The following is a 24,575-nucleotide window of genomic DNA, read 5'->3' as shown; positions in this document are numbered from 1 at the left end:
TAGATGGTCTTTTTGATAGTTTAAAAATAATTTTCTTTTTTTTTCTATTTTTTTTCTTTGCATTTACCATCTCCGCAAATTCCCTCTTACCCCTGATTATGTATGGTTTGAAAAGAAAATGGGCAATATTATATGAACAGAGCAATTATATACGGTATGCAAACAGACTAGCGATAAGTATGTCCTGACATGTCTGATTAATGTCCTGGTCTATATCACTGTATCAAAGTGTTTGTTTTTTTATTTTCAGGAAATTGGGATTTACAATGATGCATTTATGTCATAAAGACTGCAAAAGTTTTGCGTCTGGTGAGAAAAAAAATACATTGCTTCTTTCAGATGTTGCTTTTTTCAGATGTTAATCCATTTTTATCCACTACCATTAGCAATTTGTTAAGTCAATATAATATACAATATACGCACAAATACTACCTAAAATCCATAAAATATTAACAGTGTTACCTGAAGTACGGGCAAACGCTCCCAAATCATATTTTTCATTAATGTGTTAATTTTAGTTTATAGGTATTATGAATCTACTCTCTAATTTTCACCTTATCCTCCCATTTGAGAGATAATTAATCTTCATATCTCCACACGAAAGTTCCATTTCAGTCGAAGAGGATCGCATGAAATCGGTATATGATTAAATATGTTGGAGTAGCAATTGTCATAAAAATCGCGAATGAAGATGCTGTATATGTGGACCATTTTCTGTTATTTAGGAGTGAATAGTTAATTGGATTGTTTCATCTTAACCTACCGTTCAGAGGCGCTTAAAGCATTTACCCCATTCCTGTCGCTTTGAGTTGCCAAAGAGTATGACGTGTGTTATGTCACATAGAATCTTCCTCTCCATCACATATGACAAAGCAGTTCATACACAGACTTATCGGAAATGATAATTCAAACGCGTATTTGTCAGATTACCATTTGAATATCATGTACATAACTCACATGCATACAATAAGGTTTAAAGTCGAAGTAATGTAAATAATCTGAAAACAATCTTTCATTGGAAACTATTACTAATTATTTTCCTTGACAGCAAAACATGTTATAAGGAAAGGGTGTGACAAAAGTATCTTTTGTGTCTAGATATTTGTTAGTTTAAGCTCGTTTCATAGTTTTCAGCTAGATAAAAATAAACATTTTCATATTAGTTGAGAAATGCAGGCGCCAATGGTTACCCGCGCGCATTGGCGCGCGAATACGGAGAACGATAAATTGATGCACATTAGCGAAAATCTGTAAATTGATCCTTTGGAAGCTTAGAATGCAACAAGCAACGAAGACGGATATATTCTTAGTCTTTAGTTAAATGTTATCAAATTATCAATGGTGGGTGCACAAGGTAAGTCATTTAGGTGCTATTGTCTTTCTGGTGTATGAATTGGACATGATAAAAGCTAGTGATTTGTTGTTTCTATTTCACTGCATGTAAAATAAGAATTATTTGAAATTGATTTACGATAAAGGTCAAAATTTAGGGAACTTCAGCCAAAATGATACGAAAAGCGGCGTGGTGGGGGGGGGGGGGGGGGGTAGATTCTTTGTTATTTAAGCATTTCTTAGATATTGCTAAGGAAACACTTGCTTCGATATCTTTGGATATCGCGTTCCGTTCACGAAACACGGAGAGAGTAAATGAATCTCGTATAATTGTGTCCGACAACATGATAAGGGTATAGTGTTTCCAGTTTTAGGCTGGTATACTGGTTGTTACTGTTACAAAGCTTCGTCACGCCAGTAAGAATTCTCCTCGCAGTTTTAGTTTGAATTGCTTCCAGCTTCCGTTCAAGTTTTTTCGTAAACTTATCCCAAAAGACGTCACTGTGCTCAAGAAGTGGTCTTATAGAAGATACATAAATGCGTTCGACCGATTGTCTCTTGATGATAATTTTCACTGATCTTAATATTTCTATTTCCTGCCACGATCGAATAAAAATGGATGATATGCGAGGGCGCCATTTACCATCAGATGATAATATAGTTCCTAAATGTTTATGTTTTTCTACTGCTTTTATACGAATATTGTTCATGAATAGGTAAGGGCTGTGCGGTTTATTAGGTTTTCTACAAATGAAAAGAGTTTCCGTTTTAGTCGCATTAAATTCAACTAGCCATGTTTTAACTCAATACTGTACTTGCCGAGGTCACAGTTAAGTTGAACTTTGGATCGTCTTCTACCATATATAAATTTGTGACACCGACGTATAATCGAATGTTTTATTTAATGTCTTTCACTATGTCATTTATGTAAATGAGAAAAAGAAGAGGTCCGTGGATTATGTATGTATTAATCCGTGAGACCAAGCATGGTCAAACGATTTTGAAATACCACAGAAAACTACCTTTCCTTGCCATCATTCAAGTACATTATAGTTATAAAACTAGAGCCACAATCTCACTGTCATAGTTTGGTCTCCCGGTAAATCCCGGTTCAGTAATTCGGGATAAACCTTGTTCAACCTTGTAGATCCGGCGTACAACCTTGACGAATCTTTAAACGTCCGGCAAGATCCTTGAATTGATTTGTTGTAGAGTCTCCAGAAATGAAATTCGAACTGAATGGACTAAAGAGATTTTGATCTATTTAGATGACTTACCATGCTTGTGCACGCAATGTTCCATTTATTTACCAACACAAATTAATAGACATATAGGTCGATAATTTCCAGGATGATAGTTATCTGATTTTTGTTTAGAATTGGCCCTTTTCCATTTGTCTTGGCAGAAGGATTCGCTAAAGGAATGTTAAAATATCGCGACAGAGACTTTTGAAAGTTTCATGAAACATCTTTTAACAGTTGTGGGCTTACCTGATCTTGGTCAGAAAACCAGTTGTTTTCCTTTTTAATGGCGTCGATAACATTTTGCCTAAATATCTGCGAGTAGATAAAAGTGTTTAAAGGTTGTTCAATATTTGACAAAGTTTTATTTGACCGAATATCATATATTTGACTGACTACAAGAAATACTTTTTTTTCAGTATTTGTTGAAGCAGTCAAATCTTAGGTTATTAATGATGGGATTTCTGGTTCTGATATTTTTTGGCAGTTTTAAACCTCTCCTTGACAGTCAAGTAGTTATCATTAATCCTGCTCTAAGTCCAACTTTGCTTTTTGTATGTATTTTGTTGCCTCATATCGAACTTTTCGAAATTTTAAAAATAATATAAAATATCTAATACTATTCAGCATATTTTACCAACCTGTTTTATGAGGTCTGTTTCGTTTTCTGATATGTTAACTGATCTTGCTCTGAGCCAAGGAACGTCGTTTGGAGGGATAGTTACTATTTATTCGGATTGATTTCTTTGCGAGTCTGTAATGGTTTTGTTTATATTTATTATAATGCTTTATTTTGCATATTATCATTTGTAAGAATAGAATCCCAGTGAACACTTCCTAGAATAGAACTGAATTCACTAAAATCCCTCAGGCCGTATGTCCAAATATTTCTCTTTAAGCTGTCATCCTTTCATTGTTTACGTTTTAAGACTAGAGCAATGGGTCAGTCATATCTAGAAAGGTCATGAATAAATGAGTAATTTACAAAATAAGCACTGTTACTGATTTACCAATAATTAAGCTATTACAGTGTACGAATTTTCGTATAATGGGTCAGTTCAGTAATTAATTGGACAAAATAATAAGACGAAACTGATTTGTCGATTTCATGTCAATAAATGCCGGACAGATAGGTTCATACTCACATCGCATGCCGTTATTATATGTACAAATTTGGTGTTATATGCCCTGTCAAAACTCTCTTATATGAGTAACTATCAAATTTCATCTTTGAGCTCAATTTGTGACCTTGACCTTTGATCTTCAGAGCCGGTTTAAGTGCTCTCCATCTACGAACATGCCAAGTTTGAAATCAATACCTTGCATGGTTATTTAGCTATGCTCCGGACACGACATATGATGGTCAGTTTTGACCTTTTAGCGCAGTTTTTGACCTTGACATTTAACCTACCGAGCCGTTACAAGTGCTCTGCACATCATCCTATCGCCATCTTTCTATATGCCGAGTCTAAAGTCAATACCTTTAATGTTTATAAAGTTATGATGCGGACATAAATTATTACGGACGGACGAAAAGACGTACAGACGCACGCAACAGCACATAATACGTCCGTGATTGTTTTGATTTTTTTTCAAAATTGGCGTATTAATAAAATTTGCCGCAGTTGGCCGCAGATTGACCACAAAATAGCAATTTACCCAGAATTCTTTCAGACAAATATTTTAAACAGATTGAATAAATATTTACGTTTCACTCAAAATTATTATTGTTGCACTGAACAAAATTTTGTAAGATTGAACAAAAATATTTTTACTTTGCAATAAATATAAATTGAAGAATAAATAAATAATTTAAAAACATTGAATAGATATTTTGTCGCATTGCAGATCTTTTTTTAATTTTACGATAAATATTTCAAAAGATAGAAAAAATATATGAAAAAATCTGTTTTACAATAAATATTTTATGACATTGAATAAGTACATAAAGAAAGGCAATAATTATAGAAGATATAATATTGCAACACATTACACGCCATACCCGAGGGTGAAATCACGCACAGGAAAATTAAAATAAGAAAACATTGTCTTAATCAATATTTCGTAATATCGCCGTCGTATTCCTTTACTAATTCAAATATTTATTCAATTCCGATAGAAGTTGACAGCTTACTTTTATTTTTGATTAATTTTGGTAATTAGGATGGGTGACGTAATGGACTGGTAATAAAACTCGATAATGCGGTATCGGTAATGTACGGAAATTATTCACTTTTGCGGTACACAGTCAACCACGCGATTTTGATGTCACATGTTTTGTCTGCAACAAAATGGCTGCGCAGCGAAAAATTTCCGACATGTTTATAACTGCGGGTGGTGGCGATGTGCAACATTCGTCCACACAGCCCAAACAACATGAAACTGACAACCCCTCGGCCCTGTTCCCATTGCCCCAGGGTGTAAAGCGTCCAGCAGGTAGGCTGGACACTGTAGCCCATGGTAATGATTCCTTTCAGAGTGTGTTGGAATTTTATGAGTTGTTAGGCATAATTGATGGTAACAGAGCCCGTACATCCTTTTTGCAATACAAATATCTTGTAAATGTTAACAGGCGGAAGTCAATGAGTGAGCCTTCTACTACTAAGTGAATACACTAATGACATTCCAGACTTCTGTGTAATGGCTCAACTGCTGCTCACAATACCAATGACTTCTGTGCCCTGTGAGAGAGGATTCTCATAGCAGAATAGACACGTTACAACATTTACAAACAGAAGGAATGAAAAAAACAACAGAAAACAGAATGATTATTGCTCATGCTGCCAGGAGACCTGACTTCGATGAAAAGGAGGTCATTGCAAGAGCATACCTGCTATCAAAGTCTTCTGTTATGAAATAACCTCTCTTTCATCGAAGTCTGGTCAGTGATTTAAAACACTCATTACACAATGCCATTATTTTAAGAAAGAACAAATAATAAGAAACTTGTTTATTTCTTTTATTTGATCACTTTACTTTTGTCACCCCCACTTTTCATGTTTCACCCCCGGTTTTGTTTGGCTGGAGGTGAAAACCCCCCTAGCCAAAAAATGTAGTGGGAACACTGATATTAAGTCCAAGTTTAAGAACATTTAAGAACAAGGGGACATTTAGAATTGAAACATCTTTTTATCTTGTATCTCCATTTTGAATTATTAGGCTTATTCGTCTTGTTTACCAGTTGATTATGATAACAACAAACTTTCATTAGAAGCACGTGAAAACCATTTAATAAGGATCCACAAGAAACATTTATATGTTTCTCATTACGTTTACAAAAAGTATAATCGTTCTTGATTATTCAAAAGTAAACTTAATTAATAATAGATTATATTTTATTTTGCATTTGTTATAAGGACTATGGAAAGTACACAATATACATCTAAATATGACAAATAAAATTTATATAGTAAAACAATATAAACATGACATTTTTATCGTGAAAGTTCGATCCAAATTTTTGAAGAAAAGTAACTGTCGCGTTCTACCTGCCCAAACTCGTCCTGTGATTGTAGACTACAGGTGGACTAGGTAAATCCTTACTCTCTGAAATGTTAAGAGTAAGTTTATAATAAATACATGCAAGGAAGATGCGATGATATGACGGCAAAAATAGAGCTTGTACGATGCTACAACAACGCAATACCCATTTCATGCCTTTGTTCCATTTCCATTGTGATATCGTACCATCGTCATCATCTAACATCATCCTGTCCTAGCTTGCAAACCATTACATTGCCTTCCTATTTGACATGCGCCATAACGAATTTTAAGAATATTTTCTTTTAACATAAGGGTCAGATGTCAGTGTAATGGTACGACTACAGGCTTCTATAAATACCAAGACTCTAACCATAAAGTTTCTTATTTATTAGCTTATATCATATACACGTCACACCCATGGGCATGGCTTAATTTGAATAATTGCAGTAGACAAACAAACCCTAATATTACGCAAAACATTTATGTTTTAAAATTGTACCTGCTGTTAATCCCTTTCTTTACATATAAGTTAAACTCACCATGACCCCTCTGGCGGCCAAGTGTTTTGACGAATGAAAATATGTTGAACAATCTTCGTAGAAGGTCATTCAATGACCATTTGTTTGGAATTATTTAAAAACGGCAAGACGTTTCACATAGGAAGATCTCCACTATAGACACATGACGAAAGAGACCAAGCCATATGGCGGCCATGTTTTTAATAAATAGAAATAAATTGAACACTCTTGGTAGAGGGTCACGCAAGGACCATTTGTGTTGAATTATTTTTTATATAAATCGGGCCAGCACTAAATACATATAAGGAAAAGATGCCACCTCCCTTGACGGCTATGGTTTTTAGACGAATTGGAATAATTTGAAAAATCTTGATGGAAGATTACATAAGGACCATTTCAGTGATATTATATAAAAATTGCTTAAGAAGAAGATGCCGTTCGAATACTTTTTTTCATTTTTTCGCTCTGATGGCCCCGGTGTGCAAAGAAGCAGACTCGTTTGAAGAAATTCGGTAGATGACTACCAAAGGAATATCTTAGCTCCGTTTAGTGGATTTTGAGATGTCATTTCAAGAAGTTGTTGATGACGGACGGACGCACACACGCACGCGCGAAGACGACTGACACAGCATAATCACAATATGTAACAACGGGCACTTAGTGCTCAGGTGACCTGGAAATTATCATTTCCAAAAATAAATTACGAATAATACAATTGACAGTTTATTATTTCTCTTATCAGGTCTGAGAGCAAATGGATAGGCGTTTGTAAAAGAAATACACACATACATACACACGCATACACACGCACACATACACACACACTTCTTTCGTTTTGCCTAACATTAAGTTCTGTAAACCTTATCAATCAAATACAGTCGGGACTGTCATGTGTGACAGTCAGTCAAAACTTTGAAAGAGGTCACAGATGTCAGGTAGTCTATTTGAACACATGCACTACAAACTGAATAACTAACTGCATAAGTTCAGAGGCATATTTCACGTTAAGGCTTAAGATTCAGACAATGTCCGACCTAATACTATCCCTAATATTGCACTGAAATTAGATTATGAGCTCATCTGATTTTTTGGAAAAAAATGATGAGTTATTGTCAACACTTGATCGGCGTCGGCGTCGGCGTTGCCTGGTTAAGTTTTATGTTTAGGTCAGCTTTTCTCCTAAACTATCAAAGCTATTGCTTTGAAACTTGCAACACTTGTTCACCGTAATAAGCTGACCCTGTACAGCAAGAAACATAACTCCATCCTGCTTTTTACAAGATTTATGCCCCCTTTTGTACTTAGAAAATATTATATTTCTTGGCTGAGTTTTATGTTTAGGTCAGCTTTTCTCATAAACTATTAAAGCTATTGCTTTAAAGCTTGCAACACTTGTTCACCATCATAAGCTGACCACGTAAAACAAGAAACATAACTCTGTCCACCTTTGTGCAAGACTTATGGCCCCTTTTGGACTTAGAAAATATCAGATTTCTTAGTTAAGTTTTATGTTTAGGTTAGCCTTTCCTCTTAAACTATCAAAGCTATTGCTTTGAAACTTGCAACACTTGTTCACCATAATAAGCTGACCCTGTACATGCTAAATACTACCTCTAGCATGCGACCTAGTTGCAAAGATCATAGTTTAACATAGTTTAGTTTTCTATGTTAATACATCTAAGTAGATAAATAAGCTGTGAGTAAGACCACTTGAAAAAAAAAGACTATCAAAATGGTCTTTATACACATCTACACATCTTGATACTTCGTTCAAATGTATGAAATTAGACAAATTGAAAATTAAAAAAATATATATATATTATGTTAAAATATTGTAAAAATAATAAATTCTAATTGCATTACATATTAAAAAGTTTTGCCTTACCACATTTCCTACATTTGCAACAGCAGCAGTACCTAAAACATGAACAAGATAATTATAAGAAACTTTAATGTAAGGCGAATTGCTAATTTGTTAAGTAAAATTATTTTCTGTAACACACACACACACACGCACGCACGAATACACGCACAGACCATTGAGTGAAAAACCTTCAAAACTCTCGGTTAAAATGTATTTTTAGTGTGGAGCCTTCATTTATCAAACATTGTTCAAAAGGCGTTTTCATAAATAAAAGTGAAAACATTAGGAATGACATATATCGCACAACAGAAATATCAGGCAGACTGACATTCAACCGTCTTGTTCTTTCACCAAAACTTGAAGTCAAATAAAAATCTTCAAAACAATGCTACGAATATGATTTGAAAAAGACATTGAAATAAGGACTTTAAGAATGCGAAGATAAGTCATCTCCTTACAGAAATCTGACCCGTGATAAATCTTTCATTCATTTCAAAGGTCTTGGTCAAGGTTGTTGATGTCCCTTTAGAGCGGCATTTAGATATAAAAAAAAAGATAAAAGAGGACCTGTAATCTGCATACAAAACGTTTCATTGAACGGATCTAATGAAAGTTCCGAATGACATCATCCAGTCTCTAAACTAAAACTGCTTTTATATGCTCAGGCTTCTGGAGTTGTCGGCACCACAGATAACAAATAATGATACAACTTGAACACGAGTACTGAGTAATTGAGTAACCATACGTACTTGTATCTCATATCCAAGTGACAGAATGACAGCTACAAAATGGTATATTTTGCTTATATATTTGTGAAGATGATTCACTGCTGAACAGATTATCATATAGTATCTTACTAGTAATGAAAGAAAATCACGATTATACTTTTGTAACGCGTTGCTGAGTCATAATTTGTTGGATAAACTGCAACGCAGCTCTTATTTCAGTTAGGATGTCCCACCACTGTAAACTTACTTCAGCGCGAACTGTAGGCAATGGACTGCAGACGAATACACTAAGGGTCTTCTCAAAATACTAAAGGGCAAGAAAAACAGTATACGAAATGAATGTATACTCAACAACTTCACACTTGTTTCTTTTTGTTTATATCTGCTTTGTTTAATGATTACTTCAGTTAAATAAAAAAATAAAATGATAAATTAGCCGTACAGGGCGCAATAAAATACCCCCCCCCCCCCCACCACTTCCGCCAAAACAAAGATACAAAATGAATGCATCATAATCTGAATTTCATTATCGTTTTTTTAGTTATTGTCGCCTATTTTCGCAACTTTCTTTTCAAACATGAACAATAGCTACACTAAGGAATATTTCACATAGTCGGGCTCATCTGGTATCAAAATATCTTTTGTCAATTTTTAGCCAACCTGAATACGGTGTACTCAATATGATTTTTAAGATGTACGTCAATCCGTCGTCCAAAACTGGCTTTTTATACCTTAGCATCCGCACTTTAGAAACAGTCTTAACCAAACTTATATATAATGTTCATGGTCAAATGTCATGTTAATGTAAAGAAGGCGTAGTGAGCGGGAATTTCAAAATCAGGTTGCATCCTTGATAACATGTTTAAATAATAGCAAAGGCTGATCTATATCCCAGTATAGTATTAAAAAAAGGTCAAATGCACACTTTTTACGCACATGGCGTCGAAAAATCACGTTTTAACCAAGCCCTAAATAGTTGTGACGTTGTCGTTTTTACGGCGATTAATTTAGTTTCTGGGCATCCATTAAATTCATAAAGTACTCATTTTTCATTTAATATAACAGGTCTGTTGAAACCTATACGATGATGTAATTTTTGAATATGTACTCCGACTATTTGACGAAGGAATGCCTTCTATATGCAAAAAAAAAAACAACGCCATAATCAATCTTTCTACAAAATTATTGTTTTCGAGCGGAATGACTAAGAAGTATGTAAAAACTGTCCAATAGATTTCTTTTAAAAACTAAAATGATCATAAATATTTATTTTACTGAAAAATGAGCTGTATTGTCTTAAATTAAATTTTCCCCTATCCCCCTTTTCACGCGAATATTTTGTATATTAAAATTTCGGAAATAACTGTTTGTATTTTAGGAAAAAATAAGTTAATTACAAAAAGTTTACAACAACATCAATTTCAGTTTCAACTTATTCTAATTTTGGAAGCCATTTTCCGATTTCTTTCCGATTTTTATTGTCACATTTGTATATTTGAATGCATGTAACACACATAAAAAACGTAATGAAACAAATCTTATTAACATTCACTGCACTTCCTTTCCTCCGTACTTTTTTTAATTTTCTGAAAATGTTCCTGAAACGCTTTTAAAATAAGATAATAAAATTCCATAGCTACCGGGTTCATTTTCACGCTACACTGCTATGAAAATTGGGAAATTTAAGCAGCACAGTTAAATAATTACGTCTTTTTCCCGCGTTTTTCGACAAAGTTCACATAGTTTGATTGTATAATTTATTGTAGCCTGTATTTTTAGGCTTGTTGCATTAATAAATAATTTTTCGTATACAAATGTTCCCGGAATCCGGAATGTTAGTTCGAGCCCCGACTACCTACAACGCTCCATGAAGTGGGAAAGTTGCCAAATGCCTACGAAGAGTGCTTGCTGGTTAGAAACTTTAGATACAGGTTGTGTAAGCAAACGGTCGTGACATTATTGGAAGGCTGGTGAGAAACGGCGTAAACCCAAAACAATGGATATCAAATGCATATGTGCAATAATTGATTTATTTCATGTCCATTCACTTTTAACGTTTAACGTCATGTCGTTTTGACTGTGCATATTTCGACCAGCATAAAATACGCCCGTGTTCGTCAACATTTTATATTTTTACAAGCACTTAACTTTTTTCTTGTTCTGTGTTAAAAAGATATACTTGTATCAGTTTATGCATGAAACAAAGAACAATTAATTATGAAAACAAAAAAGCTAAAATTCATTGTTATCACTGGTCTTCTGTTTATTCGCATTTTTTTTTGACAGTGCCTTTTTAAAATGGAATCTGAGATGTCATGTTTCGGTGGACCCGCGTTCTAAATATTTGCGCAAAATTTTGGGAACGGCATCGATCTTTCATATTTTATACTTCAGTTCATTCACATCAACCGGGTTCGTTTCATCCTTAAGTTGAAAATGACAGCGATTTAGCGGCTATACCCAGCTATAATATTCACATTTTATAAAAAAAATAAACATACTGATGTAATTGATGGAAGTTTTTATCAGTGTTAAATATGAGTACTGTCAAATGCTAACAAAATCTTAGCCATATCATTACTCTAATCATAAATAAATATTGTTTTTCTTTGCTCAAATGCGTTCATTCTAGCTTTGATGGAAAGAATATATCAGGAAATATATTTAAAGTAGGCAGTAGTTATATCCACTAGGAACTACAAGTAAATATTTTATTGTATAAATATGACGAAAGACTGGATGTGAAATGAAATCTTTAGCATACAAGCTGTTTACCGTCAAGCGTTGTAAGCGTTGATGAAATTCGCATGCGGTTTTAAGTTCATCACGAATGCCTAATATTTGTTAAAGTGAATTGATTATATGAATATTCGTACAAAGACTATACTGATTTTCCTGTTATAGTGTTTGTGCATTCCTTTAGGATACGTTAGTCTTCGGCATAAAAGTGCATGTGCCATGCTAGATATGTAATATAATTACATAAAACGCAACTGCGTGTAAAAAGACAAATAATTCAATGCTATTCGCCTTAAAACTTATTTAATAATCTTGCGCCAAAAGACAGTTAAATTCGTATAAATTGATACATGTATACGTACGTTGTCACAGCGCCTATAATGGGTGTCACTATTCCTGTCACTATACCTACAATAGTACCAGCATCTGAAATGTACACATGATTATTAATAAGAATTTACACTTCAAATTAGCCACATAAAAACAATATCTATAAATAGTCTATGGCTATCTCATATGAATTTTCTGGGACAGGCCCATGTCTGTTACTATTTTTAGTGTCCATTCCAGGTAGGTTTTTACGATGATTTTATTTTTCGTGGCCGGATTAAAAAAAAGTATGTCACAGATAAGAATAAATTGTAGGCATTTTTTGGACATAACATTGTTTATGCATGGATTTTTAATATTCAAAATTAACATTTTGAAACTACGCTGACAGATAATTAAATGCATACGACTATCTTATAAAGTTACATTTTCAGAAATATACAAACCTTACCATTGTCGTTAATGTATAGAAGATATCGAAAAAATACTTATATATTACATTTTTGTATTCATTGACATAGGTGATTACACAGATTCACCCAATTTCAAAGGGGAGATCGAAAGTGTACGAGTCACTGGCTTTAAAATGTGTAAGATAAATGAGCACAAAAATGTAGCAATCATATCGGATTCTGAAAAGCAAGTGAAATAATCTTATAAATAATCATGGAATAACCTGAGACAAAACAGATATTAGAAGTACATTCTCTTCTAATAGGTCCGTTCTGTAGATCGTTGAGAAGCTGGACGCTTGTATAGTAAAATAGTTTGTTTTATCATGTTGACAAAGGAAATCAGAAGTCACCTTAAATTCACAGTTTTCAGACAATGTGAAAGCTTTTGCAGGACCATAGCCTGACATAGTTTTTAACACTGTGGCGAAGCCATTCGTGTCGTGTGCAAGTAGCTATTAATTTTAAGTGAAATCCAACCTGTTAATGCGCTATCCTCAGAGTCTACGATAACTGTAATGGTACCAATTTTGTAGTCTGCAAAAATAAAACTCTAGCTTACAAGCATTACACCAATAACGTAGTAGATTTTTTCACGAGCTTATTTCATTGAGGATCTATCTTGATTCTTATACAGAGGGTCCTCTCAACTTTGTGAAATCGTTAAATAAGGTATTTTAGCGGTCTTTTTCAAATTGTATCCTGTACTGTATAAAAGTTATCATATATGTTTCTATGATGAACAATCATATAAATATGTTCTTTATATTTCTATATAGTATTGATATCATATTGGCATAAATGTGTTACAAAGTAAGATACTGAATGTAAAATGTCGTCTAAATGTACACAGTTGTTGGTTGTTTATTAACATTTTAGAAACCGGAACGTACTTTCTTTACACCATTTATTAACGCCTGTCAACTTATTCGTCATTTTCAAAAAGTCCTAAATTGTTTTGCACTGGTTAAAAGGGGAAATTTTGTTACGTTAATATTTCAATTGTGTTTTGTTAGGTCGCTGATAGGTGTGACAAGAATCATTAAATCATTTAAAGAATTTGTTCTAGAAAGACGTTACTGATGTGCAGTAAAACCTCGTTATTGCAACTGTCTACATTTCTGTTAAAAACTGGTCGTAACTATGGTGGCTGATTTCTGCCATTTCGCGTTTTCGCCCCGCGACCCCGCCGAGCGAAAACACGAGAATTAACAAGTTAAAATGGCGGGGGCGCGGGGCGAAAACTCGCTATTTAGCGGGGGCGCGGAGCGAAAACACGATAATTAGTGGGGTCGCGGGGCGAGAGATAGTAACTGGTATGTCGGGGGCGCGTGGCGAAAACACGATAATTAGCGCTGCTTAAACGCCGAGTTTTCGCACCGCACCCCCGACATTCCAGTTCCTAAATCTCGCCCCTCGACACCGCTAATTATCGTGTTTTCGCTTCGCGCCCCTACTAAATAGCGAGTTTTCGCCCCGCGACCCCACCAAGCGAAAACACGAAAATTAACAAGATAAAATGGCGGGGGCGCCAGGCGAAAACTCGCTATTTAGCGGGGTCGCGAAGCGAAAACACGATGATTAGCGGGGGCGCGGGGCGAGATTTAGTAACTGGATGTCGGGGCGCGGTGCGAAAACTCGACGTTTAAGCAGCGCTAATTATCGTGTTTTCGTCTCGCGCCCCCGACATACCAGTTACTAAATCTCGCCCCGCGACCCCGCTAAACAGCGAGTTTTCGCTCTGCGCCCACGCTAAATAGCGAGTTTTGCCCCGCGCCCCGCCATTTTAACTTGTTAATTCTCGTGTTTTCGCTCGGCTGGGTCGCGGGGCGAAAACGCGAAATGGCAGAAATCAGCCACCATACGTAACAGAGGGGTTGTTTTATTACCAGGTTTGATTTATGCATGATATGGGAAATTTTAGAATCGTAATCTACTCAAATTTCTGTCTTAGTGTAAAACTAAATAGTGTCTTATTGTTTTGCTCAATATATTCAGTTACCTAATGAAAGAAGAATGTTTCATACAGTGATAATTGTTGGGCAGGACAGATTTCTCCGCCAATGCAAATGTTTTGGGTAGAAAGTGGCCAAAAATATAGACATCTTAAATGCACAGAGAAAGCTTGTTATCAACAACAACTGTTTTTGACATGTATGCATGAGTTATGGTTAACATACTTCACCACACTCGTGAGGTTTAAATAAATTCACTTCAAACATTTCAAATTACTGTACTAAGGGAAATAATTAAAACGATAAGCAAAGAAAAATTAAGCATTTTGTCCACTACAATTCCTCTCAATGTCCTGCGTCATTAACTAAAATTTTAACAAATTTGAAAACCCTTTGATAGTTTTGGAAGTATGCCCTGGAATAAGTGTTATAGGAAAAATAAAACATGGGAGAGAACTAAAAATAATCAAGAAAGTATTACAGTTCATGTATATTGAACTGCTTAATATCTTCCATCTTTGAAGGAAGTTTCGGCACTTAGAGTATTAGACCCCAGGGCGCAAGTAAATTTGATAAAGGGATATACAAAAATGAAAGAAAGTTAGAGTTAATATTTTTGTACCTCGCACTTAACCTCATTGTTCTCCATTTTTGTTTACAAGGAATTATATCCCTAAAACTCTTGAGGGCTAGGCCATTTTAACAATTAAATGCATGTTTCAGTTACGTACGTTGTGTAAAAGTCGTCGATTATATGACTGAAAAATTGTTGAAAAAGACGTTAAACCCGAACACACACACGCACGCGCACGCGCACGCGCACGCACACGCACACGCACACGCACACACACACAATTGCATTGAAAAATCTACAATTAACACTTTATATGCCATGGGTTCTGGGGCTATATTCATAAAGCATCTTAAGTATAAGTTTTGACTCAAGTTGAAGATTTTCAGTCATAAAACAGCTAAAACTTAAGATACGTAAGAAATGACTTAAGTCAGAAAATAAAATAGCGTGGTGAGTACAATTAAAGTGTTGTTTTGAGATAAAAGCACTTTAAACATACTTGTGCATGTTGTATCTGTCTGAAATTAATGTTGTTTTTTTAATGTTTTCATCCACAGTAAAAAACAAGAATTACTTATTAAGTTGTTTTATGAATAACAAATATACTTAAGTAAAATAATTTTCTAACCTAAGTAATACTAAAGTAAATAATCAATTTCTTATACTTATACTTAAGACGCTTTATGAATACGGCCCCTGATGTCATCGTTAGTGTATTATCATTAAATTTTGCCTGTAAGCTAGTCTCTGGAGTATATACCCGTCTTTCAAACATATGTAACTATTGGTGTTTTATTTAGTGGTTGGATTTGCTCAAACGTTTTACCTGCATTTCAAAAAGGTGATGCACATCTCGCGTAAATATATTTATATGTTGCCCGTACATCAATATTTTCTCTCGTTTTAATATATCCCCAACGTATTTCACTTGGATTATCAGTTACATTTTATTTGGACTTAATAATACACTCTTTGTTTCACAAAGTTCAGCCAGTATCGACTCAATAAAATATTAAAGACAGTAAAAGATGTTTGCAAATTGCTCCGTATAACCAGAATGGATAATGGCAGGTATAGGTGTAAGGTTGGACAGACTATGCATTTCCATGTATAAAACGCATTGCAATTGCCGACACTATTGTGTAAAGTTTTATCAAAGTCATTTCAACAGTTTGCAGTCTTTTGTCAGTAAATAAAAAGGGAGATATTCTTTTTTAAAGCAAGTAGGTAGAGAGTTTTTTTTTTTGTACAATTACTTGTCATTATATGAAGTTATAAAAATAGTTATAAACGTGTTTGAGTTAAACTCCGGGCAGAAATTATGTGGACTGACGGACTGAAACTATTCCCTTTTCAGCCGCGAAATAAAAATGATTTCATTAAATTTGAAAAATACCCTTGTATAAGAATTTATGCAAGATGATCGATGCTGTATGAAAATGATAAAAGTTTTAAATGGTAAGTATTTTAAACTACATCAGTACATGTACAAGTGTTTTTTAAACATATACATTTGTCTATTTATCAGTTTGAGAAAGATTGACAGAATTTCTTTAGTTTTTAATGTTTAGCTTAAAACATAAAGTTTCACTAAACACAAAATACGTCACGTGGATAGTTTTTTATCTGTACTGCCGACATCCGCAATAAATAGATCTAAAATATATGCAGTTAGCCACTAACATAATTTATAATTTGTACAAAGTCTGTTCTGATTGCGATACTATGTATATGAAATGAGACCTACTGCATTGCGCTATATCATATGATCCAATACTTTCTGTGGTAAGGTCTGGTGGACAAATGTTACATGTTGTTTGTCCGCCATATGGCTGAAATGTGCCCCTGATGCAAAAATAACAGTTTCCATTACTTGCGTATGTTCCAGGAGGACATGTAACTGCAACGGAAATGACGACGACTTGAATTATAAATAAAGAATTGAAACAATTACATAAGACAAATAATTCAAATTGTATTCAAAAGTAACATCATCGATGCCCGTTTCGCGAATAATTTATATATTAAAAATTAAAAAAGCTTCCACCATGGTTTAAAACTATTCAATAAAGAGATACACATTAAAAACTGATGTATCATATGTAAATGAGCTAAATGTAAAGCTTTTATCTATCATTATAACTTCGTAACCATTTGTTCGATTAGAGTCTGTAATGCGACCCTATGTTTTGTTCACATGTGATAACTCAGGAGACCGTTCAAATTTTGTTTAACTTGTTCCCTTTCTTCTCAAAACATACATAATTACAGCAAGGAAAGAATTTGCTGAGATTGTAAAAGTGAAAATGTAGACATGTAGAAAAGATATTATAAAGAATTATAAAAGATTATGTAGTCGGTCGCCATGCTAATTTAATCAAGGCGTACGCAGCCTGAGTCAGGGAAGCATATTTCTGAAGAAAACACATTAAGTAAGATATTCATTGGTATATGATGCCTTATTGTCATAATCAGTCTATAACTATTGTCTGGTAAGATTTTGTTGTTTGTGTTCCCGTGTTTATAATTTTTTTATTACAATTATATAAGTATTTTAATATGTAATTTGTAAACGCCTTTCTGTGACAGACGCTGAGGATAGAGAGTCAGAATAATTTGTATATTTGATATATTAATAACGCAACACATAAGGTGCTTGACTCCCGTTTCATGCTAACATTGCTATAATTTAAGTTAATTACGGCAATAGCTGGATCCCAATATCACATATTATGTTATATATAATAGTAAATGGGAACCAATTATTTGTTAGAACAAGTACTCGTTGTAGAAAACTTTGTTCGAATTTGGACAGTAAGAAACAAGTTCTGTAAATAGCAACAATCAAAGCGCACTTCTGTTAGGGTATTGATAGGTAGACGGATGCCAGCCGAAGATTCAACTTACAATTTATTTAAGTACCTTGATAAGTGAGCTATTGCAGCTACACAGTCAGGGCGGATAAAGAAGACGTTTTGACACTAAAGAAGAGTTGCAGTATTGTAACTAAAAGGCGAGATTTAAAATGTCAGCACTTCTTCTCCACGCCCTTGTTCTCCAATAAAATCCTTTGTAACTTTAAAAGTTATGCCTCTGCTAATTCAATAAAGGGGCATAATTACAAAAGTAAGCAAGCTACAATTACGGTTCTTGTACACTTCACTACGTAACGGAATCTGTCATGGTGTAAACTGTTACAAAACTATCAATAGATTTCAGTAATGCTCTAGTCAAAGGTGTTATGAGTAAATAACAACAGCTGTCGGGACAGTGCGCCCGACCAAAATGTTTACCGTAATATTATCAATTATAAAAATGAGTACTGAATGTAAACCGCTTGTTATTAACTTTTAGAGGCGGGTATAGTTATCGGAGTTAGACTAGAAACTGGGGTAAGATATAAGGAAGCGTGAGAAATGTAAAGGGAGAGGTTAGGCAATATGTTATAGGAAATCAAAGAAAAATAAGAAATTCATGTTAGTATGAGGAATAATAAAAAGTTTTTTTTTATAGTTTAGGCGGAGTGTGCAGTTGAGACGTACTATAGAAGCATAAGAGATAAATGATATGATAAGTAAGTGTAAGAAATGTAAAAAAACAATTATTTTGGTGGAGATTGGAGTAAGGAAAAGGGAGATGATGCGGAAAAAGGGAAAAATATTGTATAAAATTTAGTGTAAGAAACGTAAACGTATTTTTGTGTGGCTTTGTGAGTATGGGGGATTTAGAAACCGTAAGAGATATAATAATATGATTTTAGTAAATGTATAAAATTGATGTAGAAAACATTCTGGGTGCTGGGAAAAGGGGGTGAATAAGGACTGTTGGTGACAGCATCTTATAAACAATATGAGATGTAAGCTAGTGTGAGGAGTTTACTGGGTGGGAAGGTGGAGGTAGAAAAAGTGTAGTTAGGAGTTAGATCTAGAGTAAGAGGGATACCGACGAAACTAAGAAATACTACGAGCTATAAGAAGCGTGCCATAAAACTTCAACCAACTTTATTAATAATTTACTTCAGTGACCTTGACTTATGAGGTACCTGGCCCTTACCAAAAATATGTTTATATACTTTGATTAAACTTAACTTCTACGGAAGCGTGCGGGTTTCATCTTTTTAAAATGGCCATCGTACAACAGCCCGCCTTATTTTTCTATTAGTTAAACTAAAAGGAGAATATTAAAATAAGCAGGATTGTTCTTGATTACTGTTCTGTCTCTCAATGGTCTCTGTTATTAAGGAAAAATTTAACAAAAATCCCTTAAAGAGTTTGGCGCTAAACTCGGGACAAGTGTTAGGAGTAAATCATAGAAAGAGAGGAAACTCCAAAGTAAGTAAGATAGAATTATGAATATTATACGCTTTACAAACACTACCAGTATGACAAAATATTTCTAGTAATAATTCTAGTTATGCTCCGAACAAAATCGGTCGGAGAAAATCAAGAAGAGAGTTAATATGAAAGGCGGGCAAGATAGATCTATGCAGAAAATGCAGTTTTCTGCCAATGAATTCCGTCATTGAGAGAAGTTTTAACAAATTCCTTTAAAAGTTTGGTAGTTATTCATCAAACAAAAGCGTCATGAGAAAATAAAAATTAAGAGATTATTTATAAAGTGAGCACTCGTTTTCCTGTCAACAGAGAATTTCACTTGATCTTGAATAGTGACCTTGACTTTTGACTGACAACCATGGGGCATGTGCGCAATACAAAGTCTAATCATGGGGAATATTCCTGTATAGTAATGAAAAAAATGCGCCAATGCAATTAAAATTTATGGAGTGGAAATAAATGTTAACTTGACCTTTATTAGTGACCTTGACCTTTAACCGACAAGCATAGATCACGAGGACTCAGATGGAGAACATTTGTGTTTAGTATATAAAAGTTACAGAACTGAAAAAAAATCACGTGACTTTTAATAGCGACATTGACCTTTGATTTTGTGTTTGTTGTTTTGTGTTTAACGTCCCACCGGCACAATTATAGGTCATATGGCGACTTTCCAGAGCTTTGGTGGTGGAGGAAGACCCCAGTTACCACTCCGTGCATTATTTCATCATGGGTTGGCACCTGGGTAGAACCACCGACCTTCCGTAAGCCAGCTGGATGGCTTCCTCACATGAAGATTTCAACGCCACGAATGAGGCTCGAACCCACATCTGATTTACAACCAGAAGTATGTGCTTAATCTACATATTGCCCACTATTCACATACCACGCAGTACGTTTTGTGAACCTAGCTGAAATACTTTTCAGTAATTGCAGGATGCAGATTTGCGTAGGGACAGAGGGAAGGACGGACGGAGAGCATTCCTATAGTCGTCTGCGGTGTTCCACCGGTAGGGAACTAATTAATTATGATCAGCTTAGACTGGAATTACTTTACATATCAGGCCTTTTTGTTGATGTTCATTTTAAGCATTCAACAACGAAGGTATGCCCAACACGCATTTACTTCGCAAATACCTCTGAGCCTAAATATAAGCTAAATCTATCCGTAGTTTCTCGGGGTAAAACTAATATGTCTCGTCTTACTATGTCTCGGATTCAATGATAGTTCTATCCCTCAAATTGGTGGATAGCTGCAATAATAAGCTACATGACCTTATTGTGTCGTGAACAGTGTTTCAGATAATCATCTCGCAAGGGATCCAGAATAATTCCTGGTCACAAGTTTCTATCGACCTGACCTAAACTGACTTTGATAAAGCAAAAAAACAAGACCCCATTCAAAAACCTGAACTTATTTACTTTCCAAAGCTGATGAACTTTAAACAAACATGTAGATTCACCTTCCTTCGATGTTTAATTGCTCACCCTACTATTAGAAGAAGTACGTTCATATTGGTACTATCTATAGATGTCTATTCTGACTGGATACAACATTTCGTTGGTTTCCTTTAACACTCGTATAAAGTATAATGCATGACCCAGGGATCCAGCTATGATTGTAATTAACCTAAATTGATCAATAAATATCCGAATTATCATATACAGTAATTCAACTGATAAGATGCAAGTGGACTAGAACACTAGTTGGGCTAAAACAATTAGTTACTAATACATCGAATTACAAATTATTCTAACAAGGTCAAGACTATACTTTGCAGAGCTAAATTAAAATATATATATATATATATATGTAAAATAAAATGTCTGATATCATTTTATTAAACGAATATTGAATAGCTTGCCGGCCAATAGATAAATCATCAGGTTTGCAAATTCAGTAAGCAATTCAGTAAGTGTATACTATAGACCAGCTATCAAGTGATATGAGTAAACGAAGACGTTTTACAAAACGACATATTGTACTTCAGTTAGCTCCGACAAATTTTTAAACATAAAGCAATTTTGTATGTTGAATAATTTACTTACTGCATATTCCTTCAACAGCAACCTGGCCTTTATCGCAGATCACCGTTCCGTGGATGTTTAGGGAATTTGTATTAGCGGTAAACCATATACCATTTCTCCGAACAGTTCTATGGACTGTGTCGTCAACGTGGAAACTGAATATTTCACTAGAGAATTTCTCCATATATTCAGCGGTTCTTTCCATGACAACCACTTCTGCTGAAATACCTAAAGAACAAAATAAAATCAAAGCTTTCAGAAACCTGATGGGGCGGAGCAATTGTTTTGCTATGGTTATGCAGGTGAAACGATATTTTTAAATGTTATATTTGTGAAATTTGTGTAAACTGACTTGAACACTAGGGAATTTGCATGTTTTTTTTTCATTTACAAATATTCCTAACAGTTTTTTTCTAAAGACAAATTTATTATTGATTTAGGGTTTATTGTCGTTCCTGAAATACAGCTTTCTGAAAGACTGAAATTGTCCTGTGGATACGGAGAAACGTTTCAACAGCTCACCAACAGCATATAGGACTGTTACACCAAACAGGAAGTGAGTACTCAGTGTTATATGTGAAGAAGTCCAAAATGTATTTGCCATGCTGTTGATGAAATCTGGTATTATGAGTCATATGAGGACGTGGCAGTTATATTTTTGGCTTAGTGTTATTGCTTATTGTATTGAGAAAAGATCTAGACCATTTTCATTGTGAATTTCCAGGTATTAGTTTTCTTCTTTGAGAAAATGTCTACATAGGCGTAATTGGTCAAGAGCTATTTTCATGGGAGCATTTTCAGAGGGTGCTGTTTTTTCAGAACAGATTAATTTTCTTATATGTAACATAGCATGTCAATGTTTTTCTAATTTTGATAAAAAGGCATGTCATACTAAATGACCATATATGGTTTTCATACCAGCGAAATGCTCTAAAGTACTGAAAATGAGGTCTCAAGATTTCGTTGTTTATATAAAATAAAGAAGAAACTAATTGGTAGAGTGTAACCTATTATAGATCTAATAATAGTGAGGAAATGTGACGTCACCGATAAGGTGTGCTATCTAAAAATAGCACATTCATCTATAATATATGAATGAATGATGTTTTTGTCTATCATTCTGTTCATTTTGTGACACATCCCACTTTATAAAACGTTTTTGAAAAAAAAATATACTCACTGAGAAAGCGTTAATTAAAACACAAACGTATTCACAGAACAGAAAAAAATTGTTCTTCTTAGTAGCCGTTATACATCGTCATTAAATTTTGTAATGTATGTCATCCGTTCGTGTTTATGAATTTAACGCTTATAAATTTTGTAAAATGCAAATAAATTCTATGATCGCATATTTTGAATTTATTGAAATTTCGAAATGTCTTGAACAACATGTATACTTTCAAAATACACTGTCAAACATAATTATTTGCAGCTACATACATGTATTCAGTTCTTCGTTGAAATAATAGCACCTTTGAGGTATTCGTATGTTCTGTTTATTACAAATGACCCCTTAGTGTGACATGTAGATATTTGACTTTCGATAATAATTTTTGGATGTTGCTTATCTTATGCAACACCATACTTTTCTATCAAATCATGCACAATTATGTATTTTCAATAAGGAAATGTTTGACGGACCCCGACCACAGCTGACATCCCAACCACCTCATTTATAGCAATCATCTGTTGTTGTGAGAATCAGTTGTTTAAAATGAAATAGAAGTTATGATTTTGACTGTGCTGATATATGCTTGAAAGTCGTGAATCAAAAGTATTTTGTACTAAATGTTTTAACCGCAAGTGCTTTTCTTCGGCGTTTCGAATCCGAAAATATTGTGCTTTGTTAATACCAAGACTATAAAATTGTTCTTCTGATGCTAGATTTTGATAATATCATTTGCAGAATATGGTGCAATGTGCATGCAACGTACTTTTTAAAAGTTTTTTTTTATTTGCTTACGCTGTTTGAAAAGACCTTGGTCTCCTTAAGGTAATATGCGCCACCTAACGAAAGTCATAGGACCGTTATGAAATTTTGCCGAATCAAAATTGACAATATTTCCGATTGATTGGTATTTTTTTTCATTTTTCTGTTATTCTCCATTTTGCTGCTGTAAATCTTCAAACATGACCACTAACGTCATTTTTTCAGCAGAGCGCAAAATGACGTACTTGACTGGTTTTTCGAGTATCGTTTTTATATACAACTAAAATACGGCAAAAATTCTTTATTTTCAAGTTTATATTAAAATTATCTCTCCAATGATATATAATTTGTCATGTTTATTTCAACGTCACATCAGAGGCAAACGATTTATGAACGCAAAACACGCAAAACTGACGTCGAGCTTTACCCAAAATTTTGCGTGAAGACGCCTATATTTCAGAAACTGCCAGATAGATTTTTGAATAAATTTGAGCAAGCGTGCAAAATTTCAATCGCTATCGATTCCTTAAAAGAAAAATGGGGGTCACCGTTTTAGATTTCGCTCTATCTACCGTGGCGCTACCCCTACCCCCAGTAAAAAATTACAACGTTTTTATACTTATTTCGTAAATTTTCATTAATTTTAATTCCATTTCTGTTTCTGTTTGTGGATATAATGCTATTAAATTCCAGAAATGATAAAACGAAGATATGATTAAATGAAATTATTGAAATAAATGAATGATTTCAGGAAGTTGCTCTCCTATACATGACACAGAAACACAAAGAGTCCTTTTCATTGAAACAGGATACAGTCGACATCGTACTTGCGACCACCTCTATTAAGCGAGTTTTGTATTAAACGACAGGTCAAAATCCCTCCCGAACGTTTTCAGTATATAAATTCATTCCATTAAACGACTCTTTTATTAAACGACTAGCGACCGCATAAATGTAGTCCCGACAGGTAAAATACTCGACAAAAGTATCTAATAAGCGACCGGGTACCAAAATTCTACTGGGCATTTTTTTATCTGTGTAATTAGCGAGTACGTTTGGTACGTGAC

The 24,575-nt window shown here is 34.3% G+C and overlaps 1 protein-coding gene across 1 annotated transcript in view; it reads right to left on the bottom strand.

The window, feature by feature from the left end:
- Positions 1-21,591: 21,591 nt before the first annotated feature.
- The window catches only part of LOC123557018 (sushi, von Willebrand factor type A, EGF and pentraxin domain-containing protein 1-like), a 60,601-nt gene continuing 57,617 nt past the window's right edge, over positions 21,592-24,575 (bottom strand). The window contains exon 16 of the mRNA XM_053524202.1: positions 21,592-21,806. Coding sequence (XP_053380177.1) covers positions 21,592-21,806 — 215 coding nt within the window. The remainder of the gene's footprint in view (positions 21,807-24,575) is intronic.

This window comes from Mercenaria mercenaria, chromosome 15, assembly GCF_021730395.1.
Source record: "Mercenaria mercenaria strain notata chromosome 15, MADL_Memer_1, whole genome shotgun sequence".
Classification (NCBI taxonomy): domain Eukaryota; kingdom Metazoa; phylum Mollusca; class Bivalvia; order Venerida; family Veneridae; genus Mercenaria; species Mercenaria mercenaria.
The sequence above is the reverse complement of the archived record's forward strand: the minus strand, read 5'-3'. Positions and strand labels throughout refer to the sequence as shown.